We start from the raw sequence: 14,978 nt of genomic DNA, 5'->3' as shown, positions 1-14,978 counted from the left end.
TGAATGTTTATTGAGCAACCAACTGAAAGAAATGTTTAGGAAGTTGTATCCTAAAAGTTATAGTCCCGAAGTAGACAAAGGCAGACATAATGTAGGTTGTGAACTGTTCACATGTGTTTGGGAAAAGGCAGTGATTGTCAAAGGAATGTATGCCTTTTTGGAAGTGACTCATTTAATTTGAGATGTTATTAATTTTTCTTCATCCCAAAGCAGTACATGTTCATTATTTTTCCTAAGTCAGAAAGTAGAAACACTCAAAATTCTCTATTTCAGGAGATTGTGTCATTACCTTGGTATAAACTTCTTAATCTTTTTCTATTAAATAAATGTGAGAGCTTAAGGGAGTATTAACATAAAGGTACTTATCCTGAGAAGCTCTGTATTTATTTTAGGGAGGCACCTACTGCACAAATTATTTATAAAAAGAAATTCTTTTGGAATTGCCTAAAGGGTAAATTTCTAAGGTAATCTCCATAGGTATCCTTTTTTCAACACGAAAATAGCTGTCTTCAGATTTTTAAGGTAATAAATACTATAAAAATAAAGGCAAAGACCAAGTGAATACAATTCTATATCTATAGGAAAAGACTTTTTTTAAAAATGAGAACATGTTCTGCAAGATATATTATAACCTGACTTTCCCACTTACCAGCCATGTCTTGTTTTTGATGGAAAAACTGTATGTGTAGGGATGGGGGCGGGGGAGGGAGCATAGTCATTAGATTGAACTCTGATTTAGCTCTTTACTAAAATGAAGTCCATGCTATTGCTCTGTGATTTTTTGACAAATTCTAAAAATGTTGGATGTGATGGTATATATACGTAAGTAGATGGATTCCCAAGATCATTGCTTTAAAACAATGTTAATATGATACATTTGTTTATAAATTTAGTCTTTTAGTCTCTTTCCTTTATGGTGACATTTTCAAAAATGTAAATTTATACAAATCATGTAATATTAAAGACCACATATAGGTAAGATTATATAATCCATTAATTCATAGTAGTTGTGGTATCCAGAAAGGAAAACACGGCGTTTCAGCTTCAGGAGAGACACAATCCAGGTCTTTGAACCATCTTTTGCCAGGTGAACTGAATCTATGTATATATCAACAATTCTAGAGCATCATGAAAACCACCATCTGTGGGGTGACTAGTCTTGCCTTCCCCATCTCTGTGTAAAATAGAAAAATACTACCCTTCTTTTCAAGTCTATCCTCTCACTGGCCTCCATTTCCTCTGTGCTACATTCCTCCATTTACTTTCACCATTGTTTCTGGTAGAGAGTTTAAGATCCTTAAATGTTAATGCTTCATTGAGGTCTTGTGTGCCACCTGTAGTTCTCCTGTGATACCTTGTCCTGAGTTTGCCCTTCCCCTTGTTTGAACCACTATCTGAGCTTTGCACAGTTTGGAGGGTTCTGTTTTCTCTGCTGATCCACAGGACCTCTGTGCTTCCTGTGTGCTCAAGTTGTGAAACGCACGCATCTGGACTCCGCCATGTTCACAGCTGACCTTATTGTCTTTCCCCTAAAGGTACTCCTTCTGTGTTTGCCTACACAGGGCAATGGTGTGATGCTCTACCCATCCTGCAGTTACTCTGGATTCCTCTCTCTCTCATTCCTCACAACCAGTCCAATTAGTTCTGTTGGTGCTCCTCTCCGATGTTTCTGAAATATCTCCTTCACCTTAATTCGAACCTTAATCCCTTATTTACAACAACCTCCTTCTGATCTTCCTTTTTTTCTGCTCTTGTCTTCCACACTTTACAGGGATTTTTCTAAAACACTTACCTGTGTCTCTCCCACTTAATCCTTCAGTGCCTTGCTCACTCTTGTCAAGATGATCTCCAATTTGCTCAGCATAGAATATATGGTCCTTGTTTTCTGGCCCTTATGTTGCAGCTTCACCTCTGGCCATCCTCACCAGATTTCTTGTGTTTTGGCCATTTTACTAGTGTGTTAGGACTGCCATGAAAAATACCATAGATTTGGGGGGCTTAACAGAAATCGTTTTTTATAATTCTGAGGATTAGAAGTCCAAGATGGTGTTGGCAGGTCTGATTTCTCCCAAGGCCTCTCTCCTTGGCTTAGAGATGTCTGCCTTTTGGCTATGTCTTCACATGGTCTTTCCTGTATGTGTGCACATCCCTTAGTGTATGTCCCAATTTCCTCTCATAAGGACACCAGTCATAGTGGATTAGGGCCTACCCTATAAACCTTTTAATCATGCCTTTAAAGACCTTATCTCTAACTGTGGTTACATTCTAAGGTACAGGGAGTTATGATGTCAACATATGACTGCGGGGAGAGAGACAGTTCAGCCCATGACACCATGTAGGTCTTAAAAAAATATCAAATACAGGCATTTATATCTTATGTAAAAATAAGTGCCAAAACACCAGTATTACAATATTACAGTATGCTGACTTTTCTGTAGTTGCGTGGTGATTGCCATATCTCCGTGCTCAAGCAAATGCTTCCTCTCCAAAACTTCCTCCCTTATCTGCCAGGCTAACTCTTGTGTTAAGACTCCCTTCAAAGGGGAAGCTCACCCAATATCCTGAGCCTGTTTCCCTCTTGTTTCTCTCCTTTAGCTCTATGCTGACACCATCATGGCACTTGTATGTGTCACAATTTTAACTGTTCACTTCTGTCACATCTTAAACATACCCTCAGATGAGGTATTAAGCTCATGGCTCCCTAAAGTTCCATCTACCAATGTGGCTTTGTAGGTAATGAATTTGCTGGGATGCATGGAGCTTCATTTTGTGAAGTATGCACATGAAACCTGTGGATTTAAGATGACAGACTTATGGGTGGTGGCCATCACTTCTTGACATCACTTGGCTTACTGTTGTCTGCTGCAGTCTGATTCTTTTCTCCTCTTAAAAGGATATCAGCCATATTGTATTAGGGCTCAAATGAATGACCTCATCGTAGCTCAACCACATCTGCAAAGACCCTCTTTTCAGACACTTACAGGCACTAAGAATTAGGACTTCTATGTATCTTTATTGGGAATACAATTTAACCAATAACAGCCAGTTATTAACGACTCATTTAAAACCCATTCTTTTTACAAGTTCTCACAGAATGACATCCCCAAGGCTTTATATCCGAGTTGCGGGGAAGTCTAATGCAATGACTGCTAAGCAGTTTGACAGCTACATGGGGCACTCTAATTCTGTACCTCAATTAGAATAGCTGATGCCACCGTGTAAACCCAGAATAAGCCATTATGTAACCCACTGCATTACACAGTACAAATTGTAAAATCTGGATTTTCTTACATATGTAAAATAAGGGTGTGGGGGAAAATATTAGTTTTCTTTCAACTTTTAAAATTCTGTACCTCACTGAGGTTCACATATGGAAGGGGGGGGGAAACAATAGAAATAAACGCCATGTCGTTTACCTAAAAAGTGAAATAAATGAGTTGTTATTGTGAATTGCTACTAAAAAGGTATTTGGCTATCTATCTTATTTATGAGAATACTTATTTATTTTTTTCCATTGTTTCCTTAGACAAATGAGAAAAATTTTAATTTGAAGATGATACCTTGTACCATTTAGGCTGCTCAGAAAGCAAACAACTGTCTTGTAACTCATATACATCTTTAAAGTGTGAAGTGAGGCAGGAAAACACCTGCAAAAATCACATCAGATTGACTTCCTCTTTGCTCCTTCATAAGCTTAGACCTAGGTTCTTCCTAATTAAATTCTAAGTGTGAATGTTAGAGTTTGCTTGACCTTACCCAAACAATTTGACAAGTTACTAAGCTAGTGGATTACATAAATCTTCTGTGGCGACAGGTATTAAAAACTCAGTCTTTTATTGGAAATTGTATGGTACCATATACAAATGCATAAACATATACTATTGGTCATAAAACAAGTCTGCCAGCTGCTAGATCTACCAAATAAGTTGGGGATCCCTGGAATAGACTTTCAAAGCTATAAGAATGGCATGCATGTTGATATTTATGTGCACGAGAGCACCGTGAACGTTCCTTTCATTAGCAGTTAGAAACAAACCAAGTACCGTGATGATTTGTATTTGTTTGATTTAGTTCAACTTTCCATTTGTTGAGACTTACACGGTTGAAGAGGTTAAGATTCGCCCGAGGACTAATAGCGTACCCAGTCTAGAGGAGGATGGACAGCATGCAACTGCTTCAGAAAACAGTTTCCCGTGGAACGTAGATGGTGATTTAGTAGAAGTTGCATCAGAGGTCCATGTTAGGTAAGTGTAATTATTTCCCCACCCAAATGTCCACCAGTAGACACACAACTAAGTACAATTGAAGCCTTCTTGTCATGACTAGATTTTTTTTAAAAATTAGTCAGGGAAGCATAAAAAGACAGATGTACAATTTTAATAAATAATTTTACACTTATTCAGTTGTTATGTACACCCAATACATTTCCATAGAGACTCAACCACATCTTATGAGGCTCTATATTGGCATTCTGAATTCTCTTTCACCCTAAACTGTACAGAGAATGCAGGATTACAATTTATGTTTGAAATTTCCAGTCTTTCCAAAGTATTCAACTTACTTGATGCAGAAACAATTGTACATACTGTATAAGTAATAGGAACAACTTGCAGAAACAAGTTTCAGACTACACAGACTCATTGTTGGTAAGCATTAGGACTCCAAGGGTAAGAGAAGTATGCAGGAGCACCCCCCCCCAGCTGTGAGCTTTCTAGAGGCACAATGCCTGGATTGTACGGTAATTACTGGTACTGAGTTATCAGGGCCCCCGTTATACATTCATGGAAGAGCTGCAATCTTGTACGTTTGTTAGCTCACAGATTGGTGTAGGGTATTAGGTACCAAACAATAGGTTTTTGTGTTAAAGATAACAACGATAGGTTGATGACATAATTACACATATCTTTTTTACAGATTACACCCAAGACTTATCAATCTTTATGGAGGAAGCATGGAAGAAATGAATGATTCCAAAGTTAACTGCAATTGTTTATAAATCTACAAAATAGAATTTTAATGTGAAGGAAAATGGTCATATCCTAATAGGAAACCAAATTCTTATTTTTTAAGGAAATTAAAACTGCTATTTTTGTTACTAAAATTAGCTTCCAGAGCTTAAAAATTAAGATAGGAAATGTAACCATTTAAATTCTGAGTTTTGGAAAGTATTGGAATGGAAACTATTTCATATACGTAAAGCATCTAAATTATTTTACTTTGGAATTGATTTTTCAAGATAATTGTTTTAACTTTTCAGGATTTGAGTCCATCAGTCCTGACGTGAGATCTCCTATAGCGTGGTTGGTACAGGTGGACAGGACTTTATATAAGGATGCCCTGATGAGGTACTAGATTTTTTGCCAAAAAGGAAAAAAAATTCAATTGCTATGATACCAATTTTGTGACTATTCCCTGAGAGTTGAAAACTGCTGATTTTCTTTACAGTGATTTACAATTCGTAATACAGCTGAAGTTTATAACAAATTTTAAACCGCACAAAATACCAAATTGGCTAGGAGACGCATTCTTTTTGCTTCTGAAAATCCTGTTATCCCACAGTTGTAGCACATTGGCTTCAGTGTACTCCGTAATACCCAAAAAGCTATCATTTCTGAGAAAAGCCAAATTTGAATTGCCTCAGGGATCGTCTTCCACTACTGATCCCAGATGTTCTCCTGAAAGAATTACTTTGCTTTGTATATAATGAAAAAACAGATCTTTTGCTTATCTAATAGTTTTAAAAGATACTTTTTTAAGCTTGCTTACTACTGGTAAACAGTTCAGGGGGCTACCTGCTCTCGGTGACTGGGTTTCACTCCTTGAATGCCTTGTTCTGGGGCCAGCAATTACAGATGGAGGGCTTGTGAATGGATAACTTCTAGGAATTTCAGCTTTCTGAGAAAGACAGCTGGTGGCAGGGGCTTCAGCTAAAGAGATCTTGTCCCTAACAGATAAATTAGAGGGAAGTCTAACTGCATGATCACTTCCAATAACAGATTTTCAAAATTTGGCCACAGCTTCCTTATAGAGAGATTAGAAAGAGAGAATAAATAAATACAGTTGAAATTATACTCTGCAGCTATCAGCATCTAGTTTATACGCATGTCTATTACAAAAAAGGATAGTATCTACAAAGGAAATGGCAGTATTCCACTTACCACTAAAACCTCTATTTCATGTCACATTATACTCACTGAAAACAAGCTAAATCGGTAAATTTCTAAGTTTTGTTCCTCTAGTTCCATGCAGAAGAGAATGCTCTTATAGACCTGATAAAAACACAATTAATGCATCTATTTGAAGAGAAAGTAACATCTAAACATGGAGGCGCATTTGCTTAATTTGATAATATTTTACACAGTATCTAATTTGTATGAAATACTGGCCTCTAATCAGGCTTTTTGTAGAGTTTTGATTTTTAAGAGTCATTAGTGAGGTACAGTTTCCATATTTTACATATATCAGTGTATTAATATTTGAAATATCAGCTAAAGTGCAACATTCACAATCTGTTTCAGAATATAAATTAGAATTTTTAGGTACTGTTATTTTCATAAGCAAAAAAAAAAAAAAATTCACTAAGAATGGATTTTAGAAATTTACTCCTGGGCACCCTTAATAAAATGTGTTCTCAGAGGACTAGCAGATTTATACTTTTATAAACATATATTCTTTTAAAAATGTATGTATATATACAGAAAGAAAAAATCCACAGCTGTATAAACAATTATCCAGAGGTCATATTATTAAGCCCAAACCAGTGTAAAAGTTCATTCTGAAGTTTGCTCATCAGGCCTGTAGTCTGCGGAATAAATGGTTGTTCGTTCAGAGCCCATCATGAAGGTATTACAAATAAAGGTCTTTCTTTAAAGATAAAATCCACTTTAAAGCATAGTGGTCTTCTTTTATTCATTCAAAAATTTTGGAACAGCTCTTGGAAATCTGTTCTGAGAAGATACTTAGCTGGATCTTTCAAACAAGTCCCAAAGACCTATTAGAAATCAATCATCATTACCAAGATACGGAATTTATTTACCATATGTGTGTGCTTCAGTAAAATAATTTCTTTTAAAGGAATGATATTTCAAGTCCAAGACTTCTCCAAATGAGTTGTTTACTTCCTCAATATGACTGAATTCAGACGCAGTATCTTCGAGAGATTACTTACCTGTAATAAATTGAATGCTTTAGTGTTTTCCTATCCATTTAAGAGCTTAAATATTCCCTTTGCAGTTATTTTCGTCTCGAAGATAAATCATTGCATGGATTTTTCATTTGTATGGAGACCCAGTATGTCACAAGGTCACGAGTAAAAGAAGTACATAGAAAAAAATCTGAGAGGTCAGGGCTGTAAACAATGTCTCAAATTTCATTAACCTGAGTCCGTTGTCCTCGCAATTGGAAAGACGTTACTGATCATCATCATTGCTTTTGCTGTTAACGTAACTCCAACTGTCTCTTCTGTTTTCTTCTTGGAGGATAGATTTGTACTGTCTTTTAAAGAAGCCAACCTGAAAAAGGCATTGCATAATCACTAGTGTATTACAAACGTATTACACTCCTATCAGATACCTGAAAAGTCACTGTCCCATGCAGTCAGTAAAATTTAGATGGGCACTACTGGATTTAAAGAGCATTATTTTTGTTACCACAGGACTGCTCAGTGACACTCTCTCTCCAAAATGGACATCAAAAATAATATGCAATGTTTTCCAAATGCTGTTTTATTTAATTTTAATATTTATTTTTGAGAGGGAGACACAGAATCTAAAGCAGGCTCTGAGCTGTCAGCACACAGCATAATGTAGGGATCAAACTCATGAACTATGAGATCATGAGCCGAAGTCAGCCGTTTAACCGACTGAGACACCCAGGTGCCCCATCCAGATTATTTTTTCAAGAACATCTTTCAAAACTAGTGTTCTAGTTGGAATACTCGTACTGAAGTCAGGAGAAATGGGAGAGCAGCACTATGTACGCACTTGGGAATTTAAAAAGTTAACATTAAAAGTACTGCAGTATTTAAATCCAATAACTTGGGAATCACAAAAGGGCTTTGTGAAAGAATGGTGTTTTTGAGTGGTTTGACTTTGGTAATTATTAAAGGCTTACCTTCCACATCGCATATGAAATCAATAAAAGTACAAGAAGTCCAAGTAGCAAGCTACTTAAAATAATCACTATTGTGAAATGACGTTTGGGTCTCTGATGATGTAGTCCTTCAAGGAAAACCTACATAAGTCAATGACAATATAGAGACACCAGTTTAAAAGTTGCTTCTATTCCTTTTGAAGCCCCCCTCCCAACCCATGATTCCTGGAGGAGTGTGAAGAGCCCATCCCCTTCTCTTGCTCGTTCTCACAACCCTAGGAACCACTGGTAACTGTTGAGCAGGATGGCCTTGCACCATGGTTCTTCATCCAGTTAATGCTACCAAGTTCGCCTCCTGAACGAGCCATCTGCGTCGTCCCCAGTTGTGGAAAATGCCAAATCTCAGTAACGTATGTCAAGGCCTCCAAGAGCTAGTCAATCTATTCTCCTGACTAGAAACCCCAGCAATAGTTTTTCCCCACAATTGTAATGTTTCAGGTTAACTGGTAATCTTACATGTGCAATATTTTCATCCTTGTTTAGTTCAATAACTTTTGGATTAGGCTCTGGTAAAGCTGTTGCTCTTATTTCAAACATGAGTGCTGAAGTCTCATCCTGTTTAATAAAAGAAAGATCACTGTAGCTGACGCATAGTAGTATTTCACGAAGACGTACTAGTAATTTCTCATGATCCTTACCTATGATCTCAGGCTTTTACAACTTACCTTTCCTAATGTATTTCAACATTTGTAGTTAATTACAATGCTTCCTTTGCTTCCAAAGGCACAGCCGTGGTATTAATTTTCCTGGCATCATTTTGTTTAAATTCTTTTAAACATGACTACTTTGCAGATAACTTGATTTAGATATTTGTAATATTTAAATATTTGATAAGCAGTGTATTTTTTCCTACATATGGAATCTTTTTCCCAAAGATGACCTTCTTCACCTGATAAATGTTTCCTCAAACTTAAGCTATGTAGGCTTTTCATTTTTTAAAACAAGTGTTGTCATCTTGCTGCTGTGGTAAAATACATAGGTTAATGCCATAATGGAAAAATACGAGACAAGTAGTTATAGCATTCCAATATAAAATCTGGTAGGTGAACTCTGAGCTTTACTAGCTAACAGAGGGACTTTATAACCAAGGGGTCATGGAGCTTGGGAAGCTGGGGATGGGCTACACTGACTGTAAGGATCTTTTACAGTTGCATGTAAAATTAAGGGTTTTTTTCTCATATGTATTCACTGAGGCAGATGAGAATATATTGTTTAGTAAAATTCCTAAAGAAGTCTCTGACCCTCAAAAGTTAAAGCTAATGTATAAATGTTATTTAATGTTTTGGAAAGAACATGGAGAATTTTAGGGGTGAAAATAAATGACATACTTTATTAAAGCAGTGGCTTCCAAGAGGGGTGGTTTTGTCCCCTAGAGGACAGTCAGTGTCCAGACTGTCAGGACTGGGGAGGTGGTGTACCAGCGTCTAGTGCGTGGAGGCCAGCAACACGGCTACCACATCCTACAAGGCACAGGTCAGCACCTGGCACCAAGGAATTATCTGGTCCAAAATGCCAACAGTGCCCACTGTTTAGAAACCTGGACCTCAAGAGTAGAAGGCGGCAAACTGCCAAAGCCTAAATAACTTGACGGTCTCATGACTTAGTTTTTAGCACAACTGGAACTATAGCAGACTTCGTAATTCCCTACCTAGTGCATCTTTTCTTGTTCCATTCTCTTGACCACCGTGTGGTGATTTCAGATACTCCTCTTTAAATAAAACTACCAATTTTCTTTGGCTTACTATATGCCTTGCACTAAATGCTTTACCAAAAAAAAAAAGGATCTCATTTAGTCTGCAACACCCCTGCAAGAGATTATCAGATGAGGAAATGGAAGAACAGAATTCCAGATAAAACTAATTTTATCTCAGTAATCGTAAATACGCATACTCATTTTTAGGAAGATGTCGAAGATATATCATTTATTCAACTTTTCAAAAATTTTAAGTGTTCTTGTTATCGTATGTTTGTGTTTTACTGTTGATAAATGTTGATGTTTTAGTTGGGTTTTATGACATTCTTAGTTTTACTTCTTAAGTTTTTAAGTATAATTTCAAGTAGGTTAGAAAAAAACCCCTTAAGGTTACATACTATGTTAAGGTAGTCCATTTCTGTACTTAATCAAGGCTTATAAGCAGTTGGATGCACTTTCCAAAAATAAACCTCTTAATTAGTCCATAGTCTATTCTACAGTCATACTAACCTGTTTAATTATGAAATCCATATCATTTAGATAATGTATTCAGCTAAAGCGATAAATGGAAACACCTTTAGCGTTCCACTCCCAATTTTACTTTTCATACCTTCTTAATTACTTGAATGACGCCTCACAACCATCCTACCTAAAAAAGATGATTGAATCTGTAGATTCTGTATAAACTTATCCACAAAGTTGTCCTTATATTTTAGACTTACCATTTCTGAAAGAGATGGGCGGCCTTCCAACTGCATGTGAACACTGGCTTCTTTTCCACTTTCCATATTCCCAAAATTACATAAAAAATTTAAACAGTATGGATCGGTTTTTATGCAGAACTTGAAAAAAATACAAAAAAGCTACATTAAAACATTTTTTTAAAAAGATGCCTAAAATATTTTACATGGAATTAAACATCTCCCATTAGTGGAATTTAGAAAATTATCTTCCTTTAAACAAAACATGAATGTTTTATAAATTAAAAGTATTTGAACTTGAAGCATGTGTTCTCATTGTTCTTATGAACTCAACCTTTTGAGACAGTTAAAACAAAGACTCCTAATCAGAGCTGTGCTAAGTCACATGTTCCATGTTCCCTGTAAAGCTTGGATCATTTGGAGGGAAGATTGCTTCCCTGGGGTTGTTTTTTTTTTTTCCACAAATTCACTAAAATGAAGAGTGAAAAATTAATCTCATGACACAAAGTCTGCTCTGCTGAGTACTGTATCTTGGCCTTCTACAGGGTCTGGAACAATGTCTGGCCAGCACAAAGTAGGCACTGGTTAGATAAATAATGCAATGCAGCCATATAGTATACATTTAACTCTGATCTGTCTCTCCAAATATGTCTATTCCTCCCATGCAAGTGTATTAACTTGTTTCAGTTCTATGTGTTGGAAAGCAAAATCTACAAACTAAAAATATGAAACTTACCAACAGCTTCTTATCAGTCTTTGACAAGAATCTGAAGATGTCTTTCAGGGTCTCCATTGGACCTTTCTCCTGCTCCAATGCACACTTTCTTAGATAATCTTTAAAGTGGCATTCTCCAGCAGTCGTCTGTAAAGACAGAAGAATGTTACTCCATATTGGAAAGAACTGCAGAAGCTACATGGTCTTGAATGTTCCAATTGTTTACCTTTTCTAAAATATATCAAGTATTTCTGAAATGGTGAAAAGATCTTTCGGACGGATTTATTTGGGAAAGGTTAAGTCTCTATGGCAAAACCACAAAAACACAGCAAAATTTTAACAAGGTTGGATACAGGTGCTAAAGTGATAGAGGACCTAAGCTTACGGGAATTAAAGGCAATGTAAAAAATGAACATTTGAACGTTAGCCTGACATTAAACATTTCCTTGGTTTTAAACACAAAGCAATAACGTGTCATATCAGCATGTCCTACCATATAAATCTGGAATTCAAGTGAGAAAGTTTAAAATTAGATCTCTAATCTACATAGCAGACTTATCTGTTGACTGCTTGTCTTGCAAATGGTAAGATAAAACAATTCTGATATAATCATCAACATAAGAATATTAATTCTTCTTTGAAAAAGGCTGAAATACTGATTTTCCAACAGTGGCCTCAAGATTCATAGAGAATTTCACCAACTGAATCACTTCCACAGGGCCATTTCATAAAGAAAATGCACTGAAGAGGTTAGAGCAGAGTTCTGTTGTATATTGTATGCATCAAATGCAAAAGTCCCTACAATCCTACAGTTCTACGTAATGTGTAATATTCAGAGTATATTCAGTAAGTGCATTGTGAATTCAGAGCTGGGACTCAAACACATTAACAGATCTATTTATTTTAGCAATATTACTTAGAATAAAGGAAGGAACCCATTTTTACCTGGACATTTAAAACGTTGAAGAGCTTTTCGGTTTGTGAGATAAAAGAATTGGGTACCATTATTTCCATACTGACATTTGGAGCCATGCTATGGCCAATGTTGATAACCTGATGAGGAAAAAAAAAATTTTTTTAGCAATTTAAGAATATTTTTCATAAATGTAGGTACAGATATCAATGAGCTTTCAGGCAAAGGCATGTGTTATCGTGCAACATTTATAGTGATGGTGGTTTGTAGTTGGCAGTTGCATAGCAAAAGGAGACAAAATATCCATTTTCAGTACTTTAAAAAAGTTTGCTAATAATTTATTCATTATCCCTAGCACTCTCCTTAATATTGATTAGACCAAGATATCCAGGCTGATAATTACTGCAGAAATAGTCTAAAGAAAAAGACAACAGCATACATTTGTTGGGGGCATTATGTATCTAAATAAACCATGATCAATTGATCCTTACAACTGTCCCATGAGGTGAGCTGAACATTTTATTATTCTCCATCTCAGGAAAAGGTTCAGAGGTATGAATGATGTTCTTAAGATGGTTAAAAAGTGACAAGAGTTGGGACCAAAGCTCAGGTATTCTAATTCTCAGTCTTATTTTCACAAAATCACTCTGCTGAGAGGATCATTAATCATTATCACAGCAAGTAAATAAGAATCTAGTTTAGTTCAGAGTAATGATAATGCTGATACATTCAGAAAATCTAGAAAGGGGTAGGTTATTGGGTTTTAATAGTAATGCATACCTAGCCTTTTAAGCTATTACTGCATAGAGGGGCACCTTGGAGGCTCAGCTGGTTTAGCATCTGGCCTCAGCCCAAGTCATGATCTCACAGTTCATGAATTCCAGCCCCGCATTGGGCTCTGTGCTGACAGCTCCGAGCCTGGAGCCTGCTTCAGATTCTATGTCTCCTTCTCTCTCTGCCCCTCCCCTGCTTGTGCTCCCTCTCTCTCAAAATATAAATAAGCATTAACAAAATCTTAAAAAAAAAAAAAGAATAATGCATAGGTATGGAGCACCTGAGTGGCTCAGTTGGTTAAGCATCTGACTTTTGGTTTCAGCTCAGGTCATGAGTTTGAGCCCCACATCTCTCTCCTCCTCTCGCTCTGCCCCTCCCCTACTTGCTCTGTGTGTGTTTTTCTCACTCTCTCTAAATAAATAAGAATAGCGCATAGGTAGATATTTCTTTATTGACAAATTTGGGGATTGCAGCTCCCTGAAGAAGGAAACTGGGCCAAAATAATTGCCACCTGGGCATGTAACTATGAAACCAATCCAATATCTGATATTCCACAGAATCTGAATGAAACAGCATGACTCACAGATTTGCAGTAATCTCTAGAATGCACAGGCCTTAGAAGAACAGATGTGTTCCTGGCCTGTGAAAACTGTATGGAGGCGCAGGACAGCTATGAAAGTCAATTTCAGCAGTGGGTACCCAGCACCGCCAGACCCTCAGACAAGGTCTTCCTCATACCAGCAAATGATCAGTCTAACCTAAAATATTCTTCACCTTTGTTTGCCTAATAACCTTGAGACCTCTAAGAATGTTTTCAAACTTGTACAGACTCACCAGGCCTACAGACTGAAAGTACCTCCAGTCCCAGTCACTCCACTGTAATTTAACTGGAAAAAACTATTAACTGTAAATGAATAAATAGACTTCTAGAGTCTAGTGCAGTTTCTGTTTTAGTTTATCAGATCACAAACTCCCACTACACTCTGACAGGAACATTTCTTGGGACCTCAAAATAGAGAGCTGTATTTTTCAACACTAATGTATACTAACTAGTATAACACAAAGTTGGGTATATGTAGACTCAGTAGGATTCCTAGGTTGTTTTCCAGATCAGAGGCAAAGCCCCAGAATCTGCATTTTGAAAAAGTACCTCAAGTGATTCTGACATCCATTTTTAAAAGCTCTGCCTTACCCAAAAAAAAAAAAAAACCAAACAAAAAAAAACACGTAAATCTAGGCTCACATTCTATAGATTGTTCTATGGCTCTAAGAATATTTGAGCAATGCCTTTTGTGGCCATTCATTATCTCTAATCATCACCAACCATAATGCACCAAAACATTCAGTTTGAGAGTAAACATTTAAAAAAAAGGTTGAGCTTTATATTAATATGTTGGGATGATGATACTCTTTTTAAAAAGATTATTTGATAAATGACATATCACTTGTAGGTCATCTACCTGTGGCCCAAAAGGCTGATCAAGCTGACCTTAAATGGAGATGCCAGAGGTAAGAGAGTCCTTTACTGGGTAACGTCGGCGCTTGTATAAAAGCTTGAGATTTGATGGATTCACACCCATCAATGCTTTCCCTCGGCCTATCCTGATTTCTGTGTGCATCTTGAGTGGATGCGGTTCCTCCCATCACTTCGCCTAACTCAGCAGTTACTCCCATTCCTGTGCTGGTTCCTGCCCATTGTATTGTGGGGAACTGTGGGCTTCAAACAGGACAAAGATAAGGGGTGAGGGGAAAAGCCAGAACCCAGGAGGAAAGGCCATCAGTAACTGTGCTCCCGCCAGCCATGGTGGGTCCCTAGGCTGAGGGACATCACAGCATATGATGTCCTGTGGAGCCACGCAGCAGGAACAAGCTTTCAGTTTGTTACAAATATCAAAACAATCAAATTCTCTTACGTGAAAAGTGAAGTTCATTTTCTCTGCCATGCACGTGTCAGGCTCATTTTCTTCCTTTGATCCATACACAAATGACGTTGGGTTTACAAATCTGAAAGAAACAAATTCAAATTTAAAT

At 36.9% G+C, this 14,978-nt stretch overlaps 2 protein-coding genes across 4 annotated transcripts in view; one reads left to right on the top strand and one right to left on the bottom strand.

Annotated features, from left to right (window-relative positions):
• The window catches only part of CERKL (CERK like autophagy regulator), a 108,504-nt gene extending 103,508 nt beyond the window's left edge, over positions 1-4,996 (top strand). For all 3 annotated transcript variants that reach the window (XM_077776381.1, XM_077776380.1, XM_077776379.1), the window contains 2 exons: positions 4,072-4,244; positions 4,915-4,996. In XM_077776381.1, the coding sequence (XP_077632507.1) occupies positions 4,072-4,244; positions 4,915-4,996 (255 nt within the window). The remainder of the gene's footprint in view (positions 1-4,071; positions 4,245-4,914) is intronic.
• ITGA4 (integrin subunit alpha 4) overlaps positions 4,362-14,978 on the bottom strand; it is an 88,783-nt gene continuing 78,166 nt past the window's right edge. Inside the window, exons 22-28 of the mRNA XM_077776378.1 lie at positions 14,861-14,951; positions 12,206-12,313; positions 11,282-11,407; positions 10,567-10,686; positions 8,608-8,706; positions 8,113-8,232; positions 4,362-7,511 (exon numbers count right to left, since the gene is read on the bottom strand). Coding sequence (XP_077632504.1) covers positions 7,410-7,511; positions 8,113-8,232; positions 8,608-8,706; positions 10,567-10,686; positions 11,282-11,407; positions 12,206-12,313; positions 14,861-14,951 — 766 coding nt within the window. The 3' untranslated portion in view covers positions 4,362-7,409. The remainder of the gene's footprint in view (positions 7,512-8,112; positions 8,233-8,607; positions 8,707-10,566; positions 10,687-11,281; positions 11,408-12,205; positions 12,314-14,860; positions 14,952-14,978) is intronic.

This window comes from Crocuta crocuta, unplaced genomic scaffold, assembly GCF_008692635.1.
Source record: "Crocuta crocuta isolate KB4526 unplaced genomic scaffold, BGI_CrCroc_1.0 scaffold17, whole genome shotgun sequence".
NCBI classification, from domain to species: Eukaryota; Metazoa; Chordata; class Mammalia; order Carnivora; family Hyaenidae; genus Crocuta; species Crocuta crocuta.
This window is presented reverse-complemented; position numbering and strand designations above follow the sequence as displayed.